We start from the raw sequence: 25889 nt of genomic DNA on the forward strand, positions 1-25889 counted from the left end.
GCCGTTCCCTCTCAGCTCTTTCAGTTGCCTTAAGAGTCATATTGGATCACATAATTCAGTATTACGGAGTTAGTCTAGATGCTGGGAATCTCATGTTCTGGGTACTCTGTTGAATTAGTTTTGACTTTCTGGTAGCAAGAATTGGGGAAGCTCTACAACTAAAATGGCTACACTAACAGAATTCTGTAATAAAAAACTTTTCAAAAAACTACTAAAAATCTTAATCTTTAGAAAGGATGTACTGATGCTTTACCTGTGCTCCAGAAAAAGTTTTGCAGTAGGCTGGTAACTCTGAGTTAGTAACTCCTTATCTGACTGTCACAGTTTAATATTGAAATCAGTTTTCCCCATGCCATAAGATGTCCAGCTTCAATGGGGTGGTTTAGAGGAAGTGAACTAGGAGATGTGCTCCCCACCATATGCCAAATAAGGTTTTAGCAGAGTTTTGTACATATGAATATTCTCAAAACCCCCCAAAGGATCCCCTTTATCTTAAGTATGCACACCATTCAGAACAACTAATCCAGACCCTGATAGTTTCTTCTGAACAAGTACCCAACAGAATGCAAAGAGTTAACAGCACAGACAATAATCTATGTGATCACCAAAACACAACTGTCTCCTATTTAATGAGTAGGCCTAGGGAGATCTGCTACTTACAAGGAGGTTTCTCAACAGGGAAACCATTTTCTTTTCCAAGTCCAAGAGGCATCCAAACCGAAAGAGACAAAGTTTCAGTTTTGCCCTGTCAAGATGGCTGTTCCTTGAAAAACAGCTCTGGTACAAGCAGCAGTACTAACCCTCTGGATTCCAAAGGTCCCAAAACCTGCCTTGCTTTGAGAAATACTCCTGAATGGTAGCAATATGCAACAGGAAAACATCTGATCTGAGTCCAAAAGAATGGTTCCCTCAAATGTTGGGCTCCTGCTGGCTTCAAGCAAAGTCCGACACAGGGGCACTGCCAGTTCAAATACTTCAGAATTGCCACTGCAGGTGCTGCTCGTTTTCCACCTGTGATGTGACAGCTTGAAAAGAGTGGAAGTTCTTAATAGCATTCACTGTCTATAGAGAGTAGGCTACAGACAAAAACCACACCGTTCCAGAAAGCACCTTCTTCCTTGTACTGCCCCTTTCCTCCATGGCAGTACTGTCAAAGAGTAGCAGACCAGAATAAGAAATCAGAAAAAAATTCAAACTCACTATTTCAAGGCCAAAAAGATACTTTTCAAGAATATGGAGATCAAAATTTACTATTCTGCAAAGATTTTGCTCTGTCCTGCTGGTATCTGAGTATTTAAAAGAAAACACAAAACATCTGGTTTTGGTCAGTAAAGTGTCCATTTAATAAACATTTCCCACCCCTTCCTCCCACCCTAAAATTTCAATTCACACTTAAGCAGCAGATGACATATACTTTGATGGTGTACAACAGAAGTTTTTAAATCTGCACTCTTAACACTAAGAGCATCAGGGGCTAGTTTTTGACAAAATTATCTGGAACTCAGATGTGCCCATGCAAAAAAGCAGATTTTTATATACAGTCCCTACTTTTTTCTTACAAATTTAAATATTTTACAAAAATGCATTTTCAAAATGTATAAAGTTTAGTGAATACCCCAAATGTATCTTAAAATAAAATGTTATCTGATTTCAAAGGTTATTTCAACAATGAAGTCTAAATTGCACCAGATAAAAGGCACTTGTGCTGTGTGATGTCTTGAGCAAATATATGTTAGTTTATAATACAGTAATACAGTGTCTTCTTGAATTCATGCAGCTGTCTCCGAGCATCAAGCATCATTAAAGCAGCCAAAAGAGATCGTGAGTAAACTTGATTCCACAGTTGTAAAAACATTTTCTATCGCTAAGTTGAACATACAGCATTGTGCTCCAGCTCTGACTCTAGAATCAAACACTATAGAAAAATTGCTGTCATTCACATGGGAATTCAAACTACATTTCATTCTCTCATAAGTTACAAAAAGAAGTATGCCATTTAATTATGAAACTAACACACCAATGAACAGCTCAGTGTTCAAATAGTTTGTGCCAATGAAAGTCTGTATTTAAAAACAAGCTAGGGGCTAGTTATTCAAGGAGCAGTGCATCATATTTTCAATTTCCACTTCACTGTTGAGATAAAAGCGCAGTCCTATTTGCCTTCATCTTCTCCAGCCTTTTCATTAAGTGGCTATTGGTCATTTCCATCTCTTCTATCTTATCCAGCGCTGTTCTTAACTATAAAATGAAAGCAAAAGTTATCATCGCTTTAAGTTTTCTTGGACTTTCTGCTATTCCTAAGCTTTGACAGAGGAAATTAAATCAGGAATACAAGTATTATATGCTTTATAGAGTGCCACATAAGTTAAGACACAACACTTTCATTATTGCAGTCAGATGAACTGGAATTCAACTCTTAAAAAAATAATAATTGGGAAGCAATTGAAACATGAAACATATACTCATTCCAAAAGAACTAGATGCCTGCAACTTCCTATTACATGCTCCTTAAAGGTAAAATCCTCTCCACCATTGTTACTTGCTGATAGATATATATGCCCGTGGGTAGCTGGCATCATGCTAGTCATGCAGCAGCTCTTAAGCAAGCATGATCAACAGCTCAGTTAAATGCAGCTTCTTCCCAGCCCCCTGTGAGGTGCATGCTGGAAACTTCCCAGGCTGGCACTTGACATAGGGAGCATTCAACTTCCCTGCAATTTTTATAGAAGGATTAGTTTAAAATAGTACAAGTTACCACATTTAGAAGAAAGGACAACTTGAGATCCTTCCTTTCAAGGAAGTACTGTATTGAACTGTAATTAGTATTCCTTTTATGTACTACAGTTATCTTCTGAATGCAACAGTGACAGACTCGGAGGCCTCCTCAAAAAACACTTAAAAGCTGTAAGCAAAGATTACAAAAACACAGAGCTTGGAGGCAAAGGACAGAGCAGTTCAAGACTGAAAGGAGCATACAGCTATAAAGGAAGTCAAGTCAATTACCTCTCGCTGAAGCTTCCTCTTTTCAGCTTTGAGTTCATCTTCTACTTTTTCTGCATTTTCTGCTGCATTTTTATACCTTGCAACCTGCCCCTCAAGTCGTCCAATCTGAAAATCCAAACCAGAAAAAAGGAACGATTACTCAGGTGTTCCACCCTAAGCTCACCTGCCACCACCTGTGCTTCCCTATCTGAAAAGCAACCATAACACAAGGCATCCTGTGAATCATCCATAGTATCTCCCTCTGGAAAGAGGAGGTTTAATTGTGTTAGCAGCAGCCATAATTGCAAAGAGAATGTTTAAAAGAACTAATAAAACAGTAAAATAAATTGTGGGCAGAAACTTGGAACACCCTTCACTGCCTGTCCCTCCCTGGCAAGGGTCACAGGAAACCGTAGAGAACATGTAGTATAGGACACAGCTGAGAAGATACAGAAGGTTAAAGAACTAAGCAGAGAGAGACAGCGGGGGGGCAGAAATCAAGAATTGGGGAACACATGGGATTAAAAAAAGCTGGAAAGTTGAAAAGCAGAGACCATATGAAAAGGTGCAAGGTAGAAAGGAGACTGTAAGTTACCAGGACATGATGCAAGAGGTCCTGAGCTCAAGCACAGAGTTCAGCAGTAAAGAGGGGTCTTGAGACAAATCCTGATTGCAATCTGCAGGTGTTAAAGTCCACTTTCTGCATTATTATATTTATAGCTCCCTGCTACCCCCAAATCCATACAACGGGCTAGTAGCCTGTTGCTGTGCAAGAGAGACCAACTATGCATCTCATTCAAATTATAATCCTTGATGTGATTTTTAGGTGATCTACAAAGATGCTGAATTATAATACCATGTTACTGACTTACAATCACAAAGTGTGAGCAAATCAGTGTGATATATATATATAATCTATAAAAACAAACTCTTGAATTTCAGAGTAAATCATGTACCTTCCACAGTCTATACAAATTTCTTACAAGTAATTAAACTACATAAACTGATTTTCTTGAACTAGTAGCTTCAGTTCCTCTGCTGTACGTTCACATTTTAGTAAATTAACTCCAGATTATTTTCTCTTATGGTTAGACTATGTACAGGTATTGAATTGCAGGAAATATGCAAAAATACAAATGTAGTGCCATTTTGTGCAAACTGAAGAACAAACAAAGAACAAACAGTAAATCAAATGATGAAATATGTTTTCATAGTTTTTGTTGAAAAAAGTACTGTAAAAGTGTGCAGAGCAAGTGTAATGATAACAATAAATACAAAGAAAGACACACTTACATTTTGTTCCAAGGTAGTTATATCTTGTTCGGCTTTTGAGAGCTTAAATTTGTATTCACTAATTTGTCTGTTGGCATCCCCTAGACAAAAATTGACATGAATATATTACTCAAAGCAATTCTCTAAACTGGCAGTTTCTCTTTTAATTAAAATTCATTTAAAAGACCATTTTATTGAGAAGCCCGTATGCAGGATTATAAAGCAGTAAGTGTTCTTTCAGAAATCTTTTTTGAGAGTATGAAATGGAAATACTTTTCCTGTTATTTAGAGAACACAACTACTGTCTCTGTAAGGTGTGCATTAAATCTCAGATGTATAAATGAGATACACACCTTTTAAAATACATATTTAAATCAGAAAACTCATCTCTCAAAAAAGAGAATCAACACAATAACCAACATACACTGCAAAATGGGTTAAATCACAACAGACATAATACCAGCAGCATTTAGTGTAGACATCTGTAGTAACATTTGAATGATAAGGAGCACAAGGCTTGAACCTGCCTGACAAACTAAGGAGCTTTGCAAATTATTTTGGTGTTATATTTTAGCCCTGACGTGCCAGTGCTCTGTTCATGTTCATTGCCACAAGGATATTAAATGACAATCTGTCAAACAAGTAAAGTTTTCAGCTGAAGAAATAGCTTGCTTGAAATGGAAAGTAGCTTACTGCTTCTTTGAAGCAACACTGAATATTGTGTTAAATTTTAATAACTTTTCATGTTTTGCTTCAGAGAATAATGGTTTTTGAGATTAAGTTTCTGTATCAAAGATTCAAGAAAATAAAAAAATCAGGTAGAATATATTAACAAAATATCTAAGCTGAAATTCTATGATCTAAAAATTGAAATTGTTCAAGTAGTGGCACCCATTCTAGGCAAGGTCATCAACTGAAAAATAACTTCGGTGTTGAATAACACCATCCTGGGAAGAGCCAGATTTTTAAGCTATTCTGCAGTGAGAAGTTTCCTGCAAGGAGATATATCAACAAAAAACTAGCTGCTCAACGATATATTCATTCACAATACTACCACTGTACAACAATATAGAAAAAGGAGTTGCAAGAGTCTGTTTCCTCTCCCCAGTAAGAATACCTCTGAACAGTAACCATATACCTACTCTGCATTTCAATTAGCTGCAAGTCAGAACCGTTCTCTAAGCCTATGATATCTGGATTCATGCCATCACTTTTAGAATATTTCTGTCGTTCTTCTTCCAACTGCATCTTCAGTTTTCTAACCTGAAAAAGAAGTGGGTTTTTGTGAAAAAGAGACTCCCAGAACTTCAGTAGTTGTGTATCTAAACATTCAATGGGAAGAAGGCAAAGCAGTGCTGAGATGCCACTGACTGAGATGGTTCTGTAAGCAGGAGCAGCAGAGTCACGCAGGGGAGGCAGGGAAGCCGGCCCCTGAGGCCTGTGGCTGCAGTCCCCCATCCCCATTGCTGGGCGAGTGCCCTCTGCATGTCAATGCACAATCCAAACCCACCAGCTTGGTCAGTGCTGCAGGGATCTCTGTGCAATGCAGGGGCATCCAGTAACTAACAGAGCTGCCTTTCCAGAGGAGGAAGCGGCACTAAACTCTGTTTGTGCGTTTCTTCTACTGTATACCTTTTACACTCCAAACACATATGAAGATAACGAACAATATCCTGGTGAGTTTACAGAAAGAATAATCCACAGCTTTTTTGGGGTCCTCTCTTTTACTCCACCTGGAAGCAAAGGTCCTAGGCAAGTCTGTAGTGCACATCAGTCTTAAATGGTTCCATTTTATGCTACAGCAGCTGTCTCGGGATTTTTCCAGTAGTCAGAGAACATAGATCCCTCGGCTATGTCCTCTGTATCTGGGGTTTATGAAAGATGTGGGAGCTACTTTTTTGACTCTCTTATCAAAATACTGCCCTACAGATTAGTGGTATAGGAGTTATACTTGCAAAACTCCCATTCATGATATAAATAAAATATTTTAACAATGATTTTTACAATTATATGGTGATAAATATGCATATACATCTTTATATACTTACATTTATTACTTATATTTAATAGCCTTGATTCAATATTAGAACTTATTGGCATTCTAAACCAAGTATCTATACTAAAATTAAGGTACATTCCCAGCAAAAACAAATGTTGACAACATCACATTAAATTTGCAATGTGTTCAACTAGAAGCACAAAAACTATGGTATTCTTAACAATTGTTCAATGGCTATATGTTTTCTTGAGTCCTCTCTTCTCAATACTGAACTGTATTAAAATACAACTACTTTGATAATATTAATTTTCTATTTCAGTAACGGAAATGATCAAAGAAAAAGCACCACTTAGCAATTTGGAAGAAAGTGCCACTTGAGCTTATGAGAATGTCATTTTACTCACATTAGTATTTCCACATAAGATAAAATAAAAGAATGAACAACTTTAAGTACATGCATAATAGTAGAGTCAGCAGCAAGTTAGATTTCAGCTAACCAGTTAGTGAAATGAGGGTTGTTTACCAACCAAGATCAAAGTCACATGGATAAGGACACTAGTGAGAGGAGATGATAATTCCTGGTAGCCAGCCAGGTAAGAAGTTGACTATTTTATTTTGCTTCAGTGCTTAAGTATTTGATTAAGCACCTTTGGTGTTTAATATTTGTTTATTGCTAATATATTAATAGTCTGCAAAAGGATACACAAAGGTCTATTTCTGAAAAGAATAGCTTATTTTACCTGGGACAATAATTCCTCCTTTTCTCCAGCCAGTTTTCGTAGCCGGACATCTAAAACCAAAGAACCCAATTAAAACCCAGAGAAATCTGTAACTAAGAACATACTTTTCATAACTTTTTGTTCATTTTCAAATAAAATGCTGTTCAAACTTAAAGCTAATAGCACTGGGAGCATAAAACTTTGATATCTCACTAATAACAACATACCAGCCTTCAGTTAATAGCAGAATAAAGGGAAAAATATTTCATTCACACTGTTTATTAGTATAAATTTTAAAAGCAAGACCTCTGAGTTTAGTAATTCTTCAAAGTAAATTAACTGAGGATTTTTTTAATAATTAAACACAGTTTTGTTTTAATATTTAGAACAGCCAGTTCCAACAAAATCTTCTTCTGATTGTATACTCTTTTCCCTGTCTTATTCTTAAAGATTGCTGTCTCTTCAGAGAAGGCATTAAGCTTCCCCACATGTTTAGAAAGTGTTCTCAAATCACAAAAAAAGTACTTGGGAAAGGACCCACAGGAATGTTGCAATATCTCTAATCAGTCAGAAGATCAGTAATGGCTACAAAACAGTCTGTCAAGCAACACCGTGCTAAGATTAGAGCAACTCCCTTGGAAATTGTAATTTTGACAGTAACAAAGCATAAAGACAGCTGTATTTCACTATGATGGAGCCACAGCAGAAACATGCATCTAGTCTGATATCTGTCAAAACAAAAATATGTAACTATTATTATATATTATGTACAAATATAATGCAAGTGTATAGAGATGTTTCTTTGCATGTTAACCAACAGAGTTTTACAACAGTGGATTGACTATGCATACAATAACTTGTTCAACCTAAGGATAAAAGCAAGTTAAAATAAAGGCCCCCAAAACCTGTATCTTTCTGTTGTCTGTGTCATTTTTTGAATGTTTTTAAAACTTTTTTTCCTCCCTAATTAATGTGATGAAAAACTGCACTTGCTTTACACTAATAAAGGCAAAGTATTTCAAGGAAGGGGAAAGAATATATAATGCATTTTTTTCTATAACAGAAGTTCTTTCGTTGATTATACATACTTTTAAAGAAATTTTTTTCATGAAACACAACGGAAAGCATGCTAATCCAAAAGACTACACTTTTAGGCAAGATTTTTTTTTCCAGTAATAAAACAGAAACTGGACCAAGAGATCTAATCAGTTACAAACATCCAAGCACATACTATTATTCTTTTTACTCAAAAGATACATCTGTCTTTTTACTCAGCGTAAAAAAAAAAGACAATCTTGAAAGTTGTGTAAGCATGGATTCCAGAAGCATCATAGGTATCTTTTTGTGGCTGTAAATCTCAACCACTGAACAGGAGGGAAACAAAGACTTCAAATGCTCTATAAAGTACATTAGGATATTTTTACCTAGTGGTCCTTCTCCTGCAGATTCCAAGACTTGCGCAGCTTCTTGTGATACAACTGTTATTGCACCAACCACTGATTCATGGTTTACATCACCATTTGGTGTGCCGTCTGGAATTATAACTAATCCATGTTTCTAAAAATACAAAAGAAAAAAACCACTAGTCATACAGCCGTCCTAAAATATAATTGGACAGAAAAGTTTTTAAAAAGCTTTTCAAGTTGATCGAAACAATTACAACAAAATGCGCCATTTATCCTACCCTAAGGTCACGTTTTGAGACTGCACAAGAATAGTAACCATTCTTCCTCTTTTTCATTGACCTTGATTTCATGCCCCATTCCTGGATTTCTGTTAACTGTAAAGTAATTACTACCAACATACCTCTCCTCTCTTCATTGTTTCCTTCAGGTCAGCCAACTCCTCTCTGAGCTCATCTCGCTCATTCTTAATGCAGTCAAAGTAATCTTTCTGTCTTTCTAGGGCCTGGGTTCAGGCAGATAGCAAGAAAAAGAATGGCACAGAGAAAAAGCATATGACAGATAGCAGAGAGATTTTCTACAAGTAAATACAAAGAGCTCAATAAAAGTAAAGAAATTAAAAGGGGTATTTAATATATATAAACATACTCTGATAACTACCTTTTACAAGTCACATATCTCGCCTCATTACTGCATGTTTGTCATGACATAGTTTTTTCCCAGGCGAGTGAGAGATTTTTATTTAGTGGATTCTATTTTTGATAGATTTTGATAAACTAAACTGAATAGCAAAAGAGTAAGTGATTCTTCTTAATACAGGCAACTCTGTGGCCAGAATTAAAATTTGCTGGAACTCAACTGGCAAAGATCCTAAAACATTACGTTCATTGAACTAATTTCCCTACCTTTTACAAGGTACAGAAGTAGAAATTTTACCTCATAAAAGACCCTGGATATGTAAGCCTGTCATCCAGTTACAAATAGTAGTTTATTTACTACTGCTTAAGAATTACAACCACCCTTTACTAAAACCAAAGCAACAGTTTTAGAGGGAAAAAAAGCAGGAAACACTAGCAGCACTATTTTAGCACAAGAAAGGATTACAGCTAAAAGTGCAATATGGATGTAGATGGGTTTGCCTACCTATGCTGGAACTATGTTACCTGGCAGTTAATCAGACATTTCCACTTGACTGGGCAGAATCCCAGTATTCCATACAAATTCAATACTGCATGCATTATAAATAATCCTGACCATACAGCAACTGCAAAAGTGTACACACATTTTGCCAAGTTATCCAACTAAACCTTGAATCATGCATGAATGTTTAGGAATGGACTGATACGAAGAAAGAAATGAAGGTGTATACCTTTGTATTACAATCACTCCACATAACAATTGCAGTATGCTGAATTTTAATAATCATCTAGAATGTGAATACTAGAGCAATGTTTTAATGCATTACTCAATTTCAACAGAAAAATTTAAGTGCTTGTTGCACTTCATTTATTAGTATGTAAATGTAACATTTAAAATATAGGTAATTCAACATGTGTGAAAGCATTAGCTGTCACATCATAGTTTAAGAACTCATAAAATGTCTTTTTATTTCCTAACACATACTAGTTCTCTAACTACATTATAAACAGTCTGAAGGACCTTAATCTTTACATTTTGTGTTCCATTTAAAGATAACACAGCTTTTCCATTTTTGAAGAACAGCAGCAGAGATAGAGGGAGAAGTAAGCTCACCCACTTGAGAGAATTGGCACAAAGGCCCAGAATCACACTGCAGACACAGATCCTCTGTGTGCTTGGCAGTGCCCTGTGATGCTGCTGACATTTCCCAAAACATCCTTTCTGTCCTCACTCCCTATGTAAAAGTGTTGGAAATCAGAAAATTTTGATGGGGAAGGAAGTGAAACTGATATAACCATGTATGTCTACCTATGGAGAGATTAGTAATCATTATTCAATATTGAAAAACTTTAGTAAAACTGCTAGTGTTTGTATGCTCAGGGGTTCTGATACATGACATGGATTTTGTACTAAATCCACTCCTGCAATTCTTCTACATGGGATGGGGAATAAAAATCAGGTCAACTAAGCTCTGCAGGCATGTTTTAAAATACCAGTATGATTAAAATATGATCACTTGGCAGAAAGCAGATTTGTCTGGGATCCTGTTTTCTAAATGTTCCAAAAACCTTCACGAAATCTATATTAAACTCAGACACGCCATTGCTAATTTCAAACTGGCAATGCATGTACAATTTGGAGCCAAACAGTAAGATAGCTGTATATTTCAGGAATGTAACCTGGAAGTTACAGTTCAGTGTCAAAATACAACTGCAAATTTCAATCACTTTGCAGGAACAGGACAATATAAGAAGGGAGGTGTAAAACAGACCCATGCTATCTCTATTCTGCTTGCCTCCCTTTCTTCCTCTGAGGCAGCACCAGTCTTGCATACATTGTAAAACTAGGTTACAATTCTAATTATAAACTACTCCTCTGTGAAGCTTCCAACAGACTTCTGAAGCTGGAATAGAGTGAAAATTAGAAAAAATACTGAGTACTGGGGAGAAAGACTTAAAAAACCATGAGCTAAGAAAAATATGTAAATGTTTTTAGATAACAGAAGTGAAAAAGAAAAGACAGCAGCATTGTTTACATTTTAAGAACTAAGAAATTTCAATTTCAAGATGGTAAAAAAAATAAAAACTAGAAAGAATTCCATTTATGGTGTTTACAAGAACACAGAAACTGGCAGGAAAATTTTGGCTAAAGGAAAAAATACCTTTCTTGTCAGTCTGGCTGGTAGCTAGTTTTTTGAACATTAGATAGATGATATGCTCTATACTAACTCTAGCAATGTATTTGAAAGAGAAAAAAGTGCTTGCACAAAAAAATTGCACAAATTGGGACAGTCCAGTACACAAAGGTAAAGAGTAAGTATGGTTAATTGAAGATAAAAAAAACCTTTCAGAAGAGCGTTCAGAAGAAAACTTAAAATATTATTTTATGATGGAAGAGAGGATTGCAATATGGATTGAAGGACAAACATGAAATAAATATGGACTGAACAAAGACAGTATAACAGGGCTTTTTTTAACTGGGCACCACCAGTTAAAAGAGAACTTTTCAAAATGAATTGAACTCCAGCAAATACAGCAATTTTCAAAGAAATCTGTCAAAATCTGGTGTAAAATTCATTTAGTTAGAGAGAAATGACCCTAGAATTACTAAAAGGCAGACGATTCCTTTCTAAAGACTACCCAGCTAACTCTCTCTAACCACCAGGCAATCTACTCACAGCCTAGAACAGCCACAAGTTCGGAGCCATGTAGTTATCACCAAGGATTAGGCTGACTCCGAGACAGATTTACCACTTCTGTGCTGCCCAGAAGCAAAGCTGACAAACTCTGCTTAACCTACATTAGCTGCGTAGTGTGTATCAACTCAGTTCTTCCCATATCATCTTCCTTTCTACACAGGAGCCCTACAGATGCTCCTCAAAAGGTCCCATGCAATCACTGTTTTGATTCCAACTCTCAATTCCAATAGTTGGCAACTCTGGTATTTTGTTTGTGGTACCACAAAATCATCTTGGTTCAGTGTTGGATCGAACCTAACCAGCCCTAGAAGGATCAGAAGTGCAATACAGGAATGTGCAAGTGTACGTGCAGAAGTCAATTCAAGATCGTATTTCTTAGCACTAGGTATGCCAAATGCAAGGATAATCTGGAAATATTCACTGAGGCTTCTCTACATTTTGACCCTTAGCTCCTGCAGTTCCCTAGGTTTTCCATTATTTGGGGTATTTTGTCTCTCTTATCCCAGGTAGTGGAGAGCAGACCATTTTAAAATCCACTAATTGTTATGCAAATTGTTAAGATGACAACAGAGGCAGGAGCCAAATGGCAGGCAAGGTTTAAACTGTTCAAGTTTTGAAAATTGTGTTTGCCTCTAAGGAGATTAAAAGCTTTAAAAATAATTTCAAATCTGTATAAAATTATATTATTGCTATGTCACTATGGATCAATACAGACCCAGGCAATAATTTTTATGTTTGTTAAGAATAAGGAAATTTTGACTTTTTCAAGCCCTGATTACAGGTAAAAAGTATTTTGTAAAAAATTATAAAACTGTATGCATAACAGTTTATTATGTTATAGATTTAATTAGTATTATTCATCATTATGCAAGTAAAGATGAAGTGGAGCTCATTTTCTAAAGAAAAGAAAGACTGCAAAATGTTTTAAATATTTAAATTGGGAATGGCCTTCATTTCTTTGGAGTACACAGCATTCCTTGGGGGGTGGGGGACATCCATCTACTTCTAAAATGAAAAAATACCTTTCCCCCCATATTTATTTCATACCCCTATTTTTTTATCTTTCCAATTAATTGTCTCCTGGAGATCAAACACCACTTTGGTTATGGAGTCTATATTCTGCTGCATGCGTTGATTCTCCTGTAGTAAATAGGATGAGGGAAGAATAAAAGAGGAAAGAGAAGTAAGGAAATGGGGAAGAAAAACAAAAACCAAAAACATTCAAATAGATAAAGGAAATTAAATAGTAAAAGTCAACCAAAGAGCTTATGAGCATGAAGTTAAAGAAAAAGGGTGCTACCAAGTGTAACACAGTATTTCCCTTAACATTTTGCTGTTTGCCCTGCAAACATAACTAAAGTTCTTTGCTATGCTCATATAATTATGTATGAAGATGACATAAGAATTTTTAGAGCTAGAAATAATTTTTTGCCTTCCTAAAGAGTGAACTCGATTTTACATCTGGGAATGGAAGACAAGGTCTTTCTGGAGAAAGCTAAATGGCTTCCACTAAATTACCCGTTAGTGTTAATAACTGGAGAAGTTACACAAATAAATAGTAAATATGGGGCAAACTATCTTTATCTTTGAAGGGACTGCATGCATTTGGTGACTATCCAACACGCATATGCTACATTCTACCAAAGCAAATACTCCAGACAAATCTATTGTATATTCTTGGTTCACATACTTTTCAAAAAAAACAAACACCACCACCAAAGAAGAAGAAAGTATAAAGTGTTTTTTTCCTTCACAGTGAAGTCTAAGAGAATCCAGAGCAAGTGACAGAGCTACAACCAGAATTTGCCAAGTTTTTGCTTGTCAGCATTAATCTGCAAAATCCTGCTGCTTAGGCTAATCTTACTCCTTTTCTTCTGCTAGTAGGTCATATCAACTCCAGTTCATGAAGCATATTATTTTCTCAGTAATCATAACCAATCTGGGACTTTTCAGAAGTCTTTTGGAGTTACTGTACTACTTCCTGGAGAGCACAAGAACTTAATGGGGAAAGAAATCAATGAAATGCAGTATTACGTAGCTTTTGAAAATCAGGTAGTGGAAACTTTGACCCATACACTTAAAATCATCAATTTTTACTGAAACTAAAAGGCAGCAGGAAAATGAAGTACTAATTGAACTACAACTTACAGTGCTAGAACCAGAATCAATGGGAAATAGACACCTGCATATTGTGACAATATACATCTTTGTGGACCATTTTAAAATGAAGACTAGTAATAGCTCTAGGATTTTAGGGCACTTTTGTTCTGGAAACAAATCAAAGGGGGGAGAGGGGAAAAGAAGAGGGGGGAGAGGGCAAAAGAAAATAACACACCACACCCCCAGCAACATGGTTATGACCCAATAACATGCTGACCAGTGTTGCTTTATTTATGCTTGACTGGTAAGTAAACAAACATTCACCACTGCAAACTTCAGTGGTTGATGCTTACAAAAATCTTAAGTAACTGAAAAGGAAACTTTTGGGAAAGGCAAAGAATAACGTTTGGTATTATCCATGCATCAGAACTTCTGGCTATGCAAGAAGATTTTGGCCATACAAACATTAGTTTTGCCCTCACAAGGAAGGAAAGATACAAGGCAGTCCATGACAGAACCACGCTTCTCACAGGAGTTAAGGATTTTACACATTTGAAAACCTTGCAGAGACATTTTCAACTTTATAAATTAAGAGAGATTGATAACATAAGAAAAATTCTTAAAAATGCGAAATAATATTTAAGCTCTTTTTGTGTATGGTGGCTGTTCCCATTCAAATCTTACACCATATGTCAAGTAACACGAAGCGCAAGTTCTATCATACACTCTCATATAAACATACCTCTATCAATTCATCTCTCTGTCGAAGGCCCTCTTTAAGTTCATCCAGCTTATGCTGTAGAACACTGCACGTGTGTTTCTGTCTTTCCAATTCCTATATTAAATAAATTCATGATTTATTTTTATTCATGTTGGGTTTGACACTCATTTTCAATATAAAGTTTAAAAAAGTTAGTAATAGCACTTAACGTAACATTACCTAAGAAATTACTGCAACAATTTGAGAAATTCTACCTACCAAGTGGCTAAAAATCACAGAATCAGTGTTTTAGGCAAGTTCTCCAGATCCTTACTATACAGAAGATTTTATTTAATAAAATTTAGAGTGGAGAGAAAAGATGCCATAAAGGTTTAAGCACAATTAACAAGAAAAGCTCAGATGCTGAATTTATCTAAATATTGCTGGAAAAAGTTGCCACACAGATCTTCCCTTTCCAAGAAAGTGGGACTGAACATGGCCAATTCAAATGCATATTTTATCATTAGTGTATTGCATTAATTAAATGCAATTAATTTGTATTTAATTGGGGTGGAGGGTAGTGCATGGGGGTGGGATGTGTTTTGGGTTTGGTTTTTTTTGGGGGGGATGGTTGGTTTGTTGGTTTGGTTTTTTTGGCGGGATGGTTGGTTTTTTAAAAAAAAAAACAAAACACAACACTCAAGACATCTTTGGCCACTGAGATAGACAGACAGACTTTTCTACTAATTCGAAAGTTTTCCACTGTTCTTACTAAGTAGTCTAGGCTTCTATGGTTTATCTTTATAATTAGAAAAAAAACAGTCTTAAAAACCAGTACCTTTGACTTCTCTTCATTCTCCCTATAGAACTCTGCTATCTGTTCTTCTTTCTCCTCAATGACGTCCTTTAGAGTATCCACTTGGTAAACCAAGTTGTTTTTCTCATTGTCTAGTTGAGCATTGGAAACCATAGCTTTCTTGTACTTCTCTTCAACTTCAGCTAGTGAATCCTATAGATAGTAGAAAGGCTTATTAGTCTAACTTTTTGATGCATTGTTATAATGTTAAAATACCACCATAATGCTGAAGAGTGCTATCTGTTATACAGTAAAATTATGCAACCATTTTTGTTTTGGAATTAGTATTCATGTCTTCTCTTTAGAAATACCAAGTCACAGTTCAATTTCCATTATTCAGGTTAAGTCCTAAACAGCAATGAAAAGTTATCATTACAAAAGTATGAAAATTACAAGATAATATTCCACTTGCATTTTCTACTCTGCTACCTTCACAACTTAACTCACAGGGATGAAGAAGTAATATCACAACTTTATTGTATTTTCAGTGCATGCACAAGAAAACACTTCAGAATGAGGCAACAAATCTGACAGAGAAAACTCAAACAATTGACTAAAAAAGATCACAGAAATATCTCTAAAAGTAGCTTTAACTTAATGCTCATTATTTAATTAGTGCTCTATATCTCAAAGTTTTAAGGTAGTCATACTTTTTAAGTAACAATGATTCTCTGTTTAAGCAGACATTTTGTCTATTTCTTACTAAGATTAAAAAAAAAAATTGCATGTAAAGATTCACATGCTTGATTCTCTACCTGAAGGTGCACATACGCCTTGCTATATACCCTCTTAACCAATTCTCTCACATTTCATATACCAGATCATATACCAAAATGATTTTATCCTATTATTTTTTCTCAGTACTGTAACAAATGTTAACTATTCAAACAACTATCACTCCAGACACTTTTAAACATGCAATGATTTCAATATGCATGCTTTTAAAAATATAAAAATGGAGTTTCAGAGTCCTGATTTTAGAATTGAAGAAGAACTATTATGATATTCCCTTTCCAAAGTAGATCTGTGCCCTACTACCAATCCCCTAGTATTTCACATAATCTGTTCTTTGAAGGCATAGGTAGCTAACCTCCATGTTTGATTATTTGTATTACGACAGTAGAAGTACAAGCCCAGGAAGGGCACCAGGCTTGGATTTTCTAGAAAACAGAACAGTAGGACCAAGGACTAAGATATTAGAGGACAGCATGGTAACAATCTAAATTTCCTAAGAAAACCTAAAAAACTCAACCCCCCAAACCCCATTCCACGTTATAAATCTCCATTTTGAGAAAGCTGTCCTTAAAGTACATATTTTAACTTTTATAATTTTTATAGTTTTATCATAATCACATATATTTATATCTCTATGTTCCATTCACTAAATTCTGGAATTTTGTGCTGGAGAAAAACATTATTTTAGAAACCCCAGGAAAAAAAAACCACTTAAGACATATCCTGAGAGACTACAGATCAGAAGAGACAAGACTGTATAAATAGTGAAAAGATAAGAAAGGTACCAATATCATCTCGGAAGCAGTAAATAGCAAACAGCAAAGAAGATTAACAATAAGATAAAAGAAAGTGAAAAAATGAAGAACACATGTAAGTGCATTCAAGTAATTATTAAATTTTAGCTTAAAACTACAAAAAACATTTTTTGTGATGGTGTAAACATGACAAATCTTGTAAATATTAGTAAAACAAAATGTCAGAGACAGCAAACCTTCCGAAGACTTTCAAAGAATAATTCAATTTAGAGGAAAAAAGGAAAATATTAGGATTAAAATAAATGCTATTGTATTTCCCCATAAAAGGACTAAGTTTAACGAAAAGTATAACTAGGAAAAAATTCCAATTTGATTGTTTCTGTGAGTGTAATTTAGGTTGGCAGAGATCTCTGGATGCCATCTGGTCCAATCTCCTAATTAAACAGAGTCAACTAAGATCAGGCTGCTCACAGCTCATCTCTAGTTCATTTTAAGTATCTCCAGGGATGTAGACTGCAGAACCTGGCTGGACGACCTGTTCCAGTGTTTGACTGTCTTCTTTGTGAAAAGTCTTTTTCTTGAAGTCTAATTGGAATTTCTGCCCTTACAATGCAACTTTTGTCTGTTGCATCTTGCCCTGTCACTGTGCACCTCTGAAAGGAGTCTGCCCTGTCTTCTCTACGGCCTCCTATTAGGCAGCTGAAAACAGCAATGATATTGCTGCTCACCCCCCCAAAGACTTATCAAATCCAGTTGTCTCCGCCTCTTATTGTATGCCATGTGCTCCAGGACTCCAGCCTTAAAGAGGTGACTAGATTGGGGCTTAAAAGATTGGCTTAAAATGTCATTAATCAACAAGTTAATGCGGGAAAAAGTCTGCACTTATGGAAAAGGAATAAATTGATTTTGAGACAGAAGAGTGAGAATTGCTTCCCAGAAAGAAACCAAGCTATGCCTACGAGTCTCTGACCAGTTAAAAAAACTGGAACATTGCTAAGGCTTCTTTGGAACTGTTCCTTCTTTTTGAGTAAAGTATTACGCATGTTCCCTGTGGTTCAAGAATTCCATGTAGTTTCAGTAATCTTCCAGTTTGGTGAGAAATAATACGGGTTTGGAAGAATTTCTGAAACACTTGAATGAGGCAATGGGATGCCTAAGGATGAAGCAGTGGGAATAGACTGGAATGAAAATGCATAATAAGGCTCTGCACATAACCTAAAGCTATGAAGAAATACCACCGACAATTCTATCAGTAAAGCCAAAGGGCTATGCAAATTAGCCTGCTTGACTAGAACAGGATGATTAAACCCAGCAGACATCAAGAGAGTGCTCTGTTAACTGCATAAAAGAAAAATTGTGAGGAAAGAAAAAGGATTCCTTTCTAGTTGATGCAAGAGAATGTAGAAGGAATCAACAAAACTGAATCAAACTGAGACATGAAAAGATTTGAAGACGCAACTAAATCAGAAGTATCCACATTAGAGTTTATTCTGCTGACACCCAGCAGATTTGTAGCCAGGTAAAAACCACACTCTTAGCAGCACAAGGGATGGGCAACCACAGAGATATGAAGGTAGTGTGATTACAAATCATTGTTGCTCAACCACTGAAAAAACATTTAAAAGAAGTGTAAAAGCAGGTATCCTAGTAACTCTTCTCACATACACAAGACAAAACTGCTAAAGCAGAAGTTGAGAAAAAGGCAATACCTTCTTAATTAGAAAGAAAGGTTCCTGAAAGAATCTCTATGGAAGGCAAATTAACTTGGGAACATATTATTCAGTATTAACAATAGCAAAAAATACAATTAAATTTTGTAAGTCAAGCATAGATCAAGATCGTACTGTCTATTGCACACCTGTGCTCTTTGGTAACGGTAAGGATTACAATAAATAATAGCACATTAGTAATGATTCAGAACAGTAGTCATGAGATGCTGGCAAACATACAAGTGTGAGAGTTAGATCCATTCTGAAAATATGAAGCAATCTCATGTTTTATTCAAATTTAGTACAATCATAGCTATGTCTAATAATCTTGTAATATACTGCTCTTTGAAGTCCTTTTAATATTCATACGGCAATATGATTAAAACAAGACGCACTTCATCTAAGCATATGGCTATCAGATTCAAAATTACTTATCCTCTAAAGAGGAAATAATTTTTGCTACACTGAACAGCTCAAATTACGTATTTTCTCTTTACTATACCATCTAGTATGTTGTTTAATCAAGGAGATTCAAGGAAGCTGTTAAATACATCACTGTTACATGCTCTAGTACAAGCAGCATTCATTAAATTCAGTCTCTGTAAGGATATAAAACAAATATGGAAAGATCTCTCTACTTTTACATAGAACCCTTCACAATTAGATAACAGGAAAGAGAACAGAACCAAAAGATTTGTAAGCCACATCATTTACTGTATTCAGTTTCCCTTCAACACAGAAGAGAGGAAAATAATCATACTTTAAATTAACTGCAAACTGTCAATTGTGTGAAAACTTACAAAAGAAAAGCATACATACCAATTTAAACAAGTAAAAATACAGACAAATCTCATTAGGTTAATACTGAAAATACCAGCCTATAATTTAGACAAAGAAAATGGGAATGTAAACCATAAGCATAAAAAAATCTTTCATAATGGCAAAGGATTAAAACAAAATTAATTTTCTCCTGCAAGCAATATGCCTGCCCAGATTAGTTTCAGCACATCTTTCAAAATTATTACTTTGGTTTTGCCTTATAAGATGTAGTATTTGCTGAAACTTGGAAGACTAATTCTTAATTTCTTAAGTTCTTTGTCATAACTATATCCCATTTCTTCCTTCCCCATTCAATACATAGTAAACATTTTGAATATCCATTTATTTGCTAACAAAACTCTGAAAAGTATAAATTGAACCTCTCATTATCTTACCAGAAAACACCTGCTAAAAATATGAAAGTTTAATACTATTTTAACATAAACCAGATAATGAACATATACTATCTCACGTACATTTAAATCGTATCTTAATAATTTACTCACATGACAAACTTAAGCTGATGCTCTCTATGCATTAAAAGTTAGATACATGCTTGAGAGAAATTTAAAAACTTGTTAGTAAAGACTTATATAGTTAGTGGAACCAGTGGTATCTCCATTACCCAAAAATACCCATACAGAATGCATGCTTGGGAGGAGCCCTGATACCTTTAGTTCTTTAAGTCCCTGCATGTATCTCCCTTCTACATCGTGTATCTGGTCCTTAAGATCATAGATATCCTGCAGGACATAGGAATGAACCATTGCATAAGAAGTATGGGGAAATAATTTATAGTCAAAAAAGCATTAAAAGGTCTACATGCATTTCTGTCAAATGCCAAAGCATGCAATAATTCACAGAAATTATAATTAATTCACAACTTGATGGAAATTAAGATTTTGTTTATATCCCTGAATCCAAGCCTTCTCAAATAGGACAGAATTGTTTCAAATTCGACATAAACAAAGTCTTATTTTAATATAAGCTAAACTGTTAGCACCGTAAATATTTATGAACACAACAAATACAATTACCAAGATAAATACAGAAATCTTTCATGATGAAAGATTACATCCTCGTAACTTTTTCTTACTATTAAGAAACCAGAGGTTCTGTAGCAAAGAAAAATTCCTCCTAACCGCAAATACAAACTAACTCCAAATTCTCTGAAAATGCAGTTTACCCGTAATTCACTGAGGGAGGCATCAGGATCCACCGAACTGCTCGTGTCTCCACTTCCTCTTCTAGATGAGTTGCCACTCAGAGGAGTTGCACTTACTGAATTGCGAGATGATGGCTTAAAAAGGGAAAAACACTGTATCAGGAATCATACTGTCACTTCTGGGATACTTGACATTACTCTCTATTAATTGCTTCACATTCATAGAACACTTTTCTCTCTTGTTTTTACCATTTCTTAATATTAGCTTATAGACGATATTTTTCCATTGATTATTTTCCAGCACTCATGTTTGTTCTTGGTGAAATGTTGGTTCCTCTTTGATGACTTATCAGTTTTGAGTCTTCTGTTCAGAAGACTTTTATAAGGAGGCTGTTAGTGCTGAAAAACTGTAGCAGTTTAAAATATTTCTAAAAATTGTGATTTCTGCCATCCAGGATTCAGAAGAAAGTCTCCAGTGGAATCTAGCATATGAATTTTTATAGCCCTAGCCTCTTAAAATTCAACCTTTCCTGCTAAGTATTTCTCACACAGAAAATACATTCTATAAGAAACTAATACTTGCTAGAAGTAAACTAAAGATTAAAATTCTTTCCTTGGGAAATAAAAGACGCAAAGCATTAATTTTGTAGCTAAAAAATATGTCTAAAAATACCTCTTTGCAAGCTCTTAAAAATGACTAAAATACATTCTACTAAAATCACACAGCATTTATACTTTAGGAACTGTTCTAATACTTGTAAATTTATGGCTGAACACTGACTTTCAATATTTTTTGAATTAAAAACCCTTACCCTTGAAAATATTTCTGAATGTGATTTTTCACTCTTTTCTTCCAGCTGAAAGAGAAAGAGGAAAGTGATCGCAATACACCTTTTGCAATGAGGGACTACTGAATCACCATCTTCTGTTCAAAGATATTAAGAAATAGTTAAGAACAACAAATGAAACAATGAAAATAAAATAAGAAATTCCAGAAGTTAGCATAGATCAAGACAGGAAAAAAAAATAGTCAGCCTAGAAAAGTAGTTTTTACCTCAATCGCAAAATAAATGAATGCTTGTAAAAAAAAGCCAGAAACTTTTTTTTTTTAAAGTTTTTAAAAAGTCACTACCAATACTACAGTACTGATCAACAAAACATGTTTCATTATTTTAAATTTCAACAGGGTAGTGACTACAACACTTGGTGGCATAACAAACATGACGCTTCATGCCAGTGCATTTCAGACAGTCAGTGACGCCAGTATGAATGTCCTAGTTACTAGAAAACACATTTGTTCCTTCAATCTCTTTGGTGAAACCTCCAATTACATCAGGACAAAAACAATTCAGGTAAAAGCCGATAACTAAAGTGTACTAGTTAATAGCAAACTACAAAATAATTTCAATTCCTATTTTATTGAAGCCTAAGCAAAGAACTACCACCCCCCACTTCTTGTTTAGGAAACTAATTTTGCGATATCAGAGCATAGATTTCCACATTTTGTACATTTCTATGAATCGAAATAGGTGGAATTAAATGAAGACATTAACATGTTGCCAAATTTCCTAAAACAAGTATGATACATTGAGTATGGTATCTCAGATATCTGGCTTTTCCAAAAACACTTGTTTTTCTCCTAGCCCAGGGACAAGAGATTTGGAAGTCTGCTACAATCACACTAGAAACAAACGTTACTTCATGAGATCTTTCTCTTTCCTTCTGTTGTGGTTTCTACAAAAGCAACGTTGCATTTCCACGGCAAATTCACCATGTCCAAAGATGTACTGACATTGTAAATTGCGAATATTTGTCACCACTGTGAAGGTAAAATGATGTTAAGAATCCAATTGATCTGAAGTATCCATTTAGAATAACTTAAAAATATAATTTTGGAATCTAATAATACATAATAATGATGATAATAAAAGCAACTGAGAAGGCAGCATAATTGCCAATCTCAGCCTCCACATTTTCTTTTAGTAGAGCATTAATTTCAGAAAAGCAGGTTTATTAGACAGGAAAAAAAGCTAAAATTTAAACTGGAGAAATGATTGGTCTATGTCACACTTTGAGCATGTACAAATGATAAATACCGTGCATTATTACAAGTTACATAGCACCATAAGAGTATTAAATCATCTAAACACAGAATCACAGAAACAGTGGTTGTAAGGATACTCTAGCAGTCACCTAGTCCAGCCTCCCTTCCAAAGCAGAACCGCTGCCAACAGTCCAGGTTAGCTGTGGCTTTATCTAGCTAAGTCTCACCAGCTCCTGAGGATGGAGGTTCTCCAGCCTTGCCGTAACCTGTCAGAGTGCAACACTAACCTCCTTCTGAAGCTTCTTGCAGTGGCTTGTCTGAACCTTCTACGCTGCAGTGTGAGGTTGCTGCCCCTTGTTGCGCTGCTTGGCACGGATATGAAGAGTTTGACTCTTACCTAATCAAGCAGTTGCAGGCTGTGATCACCACGTAGCAGCCCTTTTGCCCAACTAAATAAGCCCAGTTCTCTCAACCTTTCCTCCTACTCCATGGGCTTCAAAAACACGCCTAGGAACAGAAGTTTCCCTATTTTTTTCACTATTAAGCACAAAAGTTTTGACTGCAAGTAACAAAAGCTTCTAGAACTTCTAGCAGCAATAAAGAGAAGGCAGCTAGGTTTGTTTTAAACAAAGTTCAGACTACAGGGATGCACCAGAAAACCATCATAATTTTCCTGTAACACGCTCTATTGACTTGGGATTCAGTGCAAGAACATAGCCTACAATGTGTGCTCCAGTAATGGATCTTGACAAAATCTCATCCTGGATGAATGAACACTAAACACACTAACAAGGGCACAGTTTTAAGTATTTATTTTTGTCACTAAACCAAGTAGTACTATTCCAAAAATACCCAAAAGACTGAGACATTGTTAATTTCTACAAGAAAAAACTCAACATTTTACATTTAAGAGATGCTTAAGCTTATCACACACAAAAAATGTGAAGTGTTAACACATGCTTCTAGCAACAGGCAAAATCCCCTTTAAAATAAATAAAGCAGCATGCTTTTTAAAAAAATCAGACTCCAGGCATTTTTATACAAAAAATGGCCCCAACCCCTCAACAAATCTATTTGCCATTAAATAACTCTGAATGCTTTTACAGTATTTACTCTTTCAGAGTATGAAAAGAAAACCCATGGTTAGTAAGTCTGCTCTATTCACCGCAGTATAACAACAAGCATTTCACTCACACTATTCAAACCTTGGACATCGTCTGCATCGGAAACAATGCTTCCCCTGCGGTTGGAACGACTAAAATAGTCAGCAGCAGTTTCACTTTGATCAGAAAAATCAGAGGACTTCAAAAGATAAGAAGGGTGAAAGAACTGAAGATGATACCACAAAATGAACAGAAGTTTATTTAAAAAGAACAAACAGGAAATCCTAACTTAGATCTCCGTTACTGCAATTTATTCTAGCTTTTTTAACAGTTTAACAGTTGTAAAATCTTAATTACTCTTTTAGATTTTTGCTATTTTAATTGTGTCTACATGAATAAAACGTGTGCCACACTGATATGAATACTTTAGTCAGCATATACATTATTTTTAAACACTCTCTTCACATATTTATTAGTTTTATAGTTTATAGTATCTGAAACTAAAAGCAATGAAAACATTTATTATTAATTCATTTTCCTCATTTGGAGTAATATAAAAAAATACAGAGATACAAAAGGGTTTTGTACTAATATAGTGCCAAACACAAACTACAAAAATTACCTTTTTTTTCAAAAAAGGTTTGTAAATCATAAAAACAGAAGTTGATAAATAAAAGTTGTTATTTTTCTCTACAAATGTTGTCTTTTCTTCAAATCAACACAATCCTAACATTACTAATTATGAATATGATCTGGGCTTCCTCTCATTCATAATTTTAAGAGGTCTTACAATAGAAGACAAGCTTACTCCCCAAAGCTATATGTCAGACAGGCACCTAAAAAGGGGAGGAAAAAATGCTAATGCTACACATCACTGCTAAAAAAGGCAAAATATATCTAACCACATTACAGTCATTACAATGCCATGGGAACGCAAGTGAAATAATTAACCGAGAAAACATTATGCACGTTAAATATAGTATTTAATGAGAAGAGTAGGTTTATCAAAAGTGTTGTATTGATAACATTCTACTTCAAAAGGCAGAAAGTTACTGGGAACATTATATTTAGTTTTAAGTTATATGAAAGAAAAATCTTTAAATGAACAGTTTGAAAATATATTGTCCTTATTCCATTTTCACCATTGTAAAACTTAATTCTTAATTTCTTTGTACTTGAGGTACATGAGTGATGTAGTCTCATTTTATTCCGATTAAAAGATAGTGAGATGTTTTTTATGTAAATGTGACCAGTTACATATAAAACAGTTTGCTGATGAACACCTGTCTCAGGTTATGTGTGCTTAGGACTACAGACTTTGTATTTTTGTCACTGCGTGGTTACGTTCGATTTCTCTGACAAAGAATTTTCCAGCTATAACTATATCTACATTTTAAATAATATCTTTTTTTTTTTAAAAAAAAACAAAGTAAATAAATTTTCCCAGTCAGAAAGTTGGCTAAACTTTCTTATTTCACTTACAATGCACAAAGTATAAAGATGCTGAACAGAATTCTACTAATATGAATTACACTCATAGCAAAAGAACAAACAACTCAGGGGCTACAAACAATCTACGACAACACTGAGCTCTTCTTCATTCAAAACCAACTTATCTTTGTTGTTGAAAAGTCCGTATGTCTGACAAATCTTACTGTTCCTCCTTCTATACCTTTTGCACTTCTAGTATCTTTCTCAACAGGTTTATCAAAACCAATACAGTTTAAGATGGAGAAGCACCATACAGTTTTTCCCCAGTGTTTTCTACTGTTTCCATCTTCTCTCCTACTTCGTCTTTCCATTTCCACTGAGTACTAAGTGACTTCCAATGCACCTCCCAGAGTGAAACCAAAATATTAACCATAGAAACAGTAGAAAGTGAAAGTTAAGTTATTCATAAGATTTTTACTTCATCTGCTCAATACCCTTTTCAGAATTATTTCATTAAACAAATACTTTGAACTCTATTAAACATTCACTAGTGTGAGTGAATGGTACCTTGGCATTACTGGTATCACATATACATACTGAGAACTGATGTATATATTCCTATATATGTATAAAGTACATACTTTTAAGAAATTAATCTTAATGTTAAGAGAAACTAAGGAGACAAGTAGTATTTTCACAGTTCAAGAGACTAAAGAGGTAGATGTTAATACCTCTTACATTTTGGAATATCATAAAGCAA

At 35.0% G+C, this 25889-nt stretch overlaps 1 protein-coding gene across 6 annotated transcripts in view; it reads right to left on the reverse strand.

The window, feature by feature from the left end:
- Window positions 1–1323: 1323 nt before the first annotated feature.
- Window positions 1324–25889, reverse strand: part of LRRFIP2 (LRR binding FLII interacting protein 2) — a 64868-nt gene continuing 40302 nt past the window's right edge. For 2 of the 6 annotated variants that reach the window (XM_075143031.1, XM_075143030.1), the window contains exons 4-14: window positions 21364–21408; window positions 20573–20686; window positions 20058–20129; window positions 15351–15521; window positions 14555–14647; window positions 8397–8529; window positions 6994–7043; window positions 5397–5517; window positions 4276–4355; window positions 3004–3108; window positions 1324–2238 (exon numbers count right to left, since the gene is read on the reverse strand). In XM_075143031.1, coding sequence (XP_074999132.1) covers window positions 2128–2238; window positions 3004–3108; window positions 4276–4355; window positions 5397–5517; window positions 6994–7043; window positions 8397–8529; window positions 14555–14647; window positions 15351–15521; window positions 20058–20129; window positions 20573–20686; window positions 21364–21408 — 1095 coding nt within the window. In that variant the 3' untranslated portion in view covers window positions 1324–2127. Of the gene's footprint in view, window positions 2239–3003; window positions 3109–4275; window positions 4356–5396; window positions 5518–6993; window positions 7044–8396; window positions 8530–8778; window positions 8881–12759; window positions 12853–14554; window positions 14648–15350; window positions 15522–20057; window positions 20130–20572; window positions 20687–21363; window positions 21409–25889 lie in introns of all 6 variants that reach the window. The other 4 variants (XM_075143033.1, XM_075143032.1, XM_075143029.1 and 1 more) reach the window with 3 other exon arrangements.

The sequence above is a fragment of the Calonectris borealis genome, chromosome 2 (genome assembly GCF_964195595.1).
Source record: "Calonectris borealis chromosome 2, bCalBor7.hap1.2, whole genome shotgun sequence".
NCBI lineage: Eukaryota > Metazoa > Chordata > Aves > Procellariiformes > Procellariidae > Calonectris > Calonectris borealis.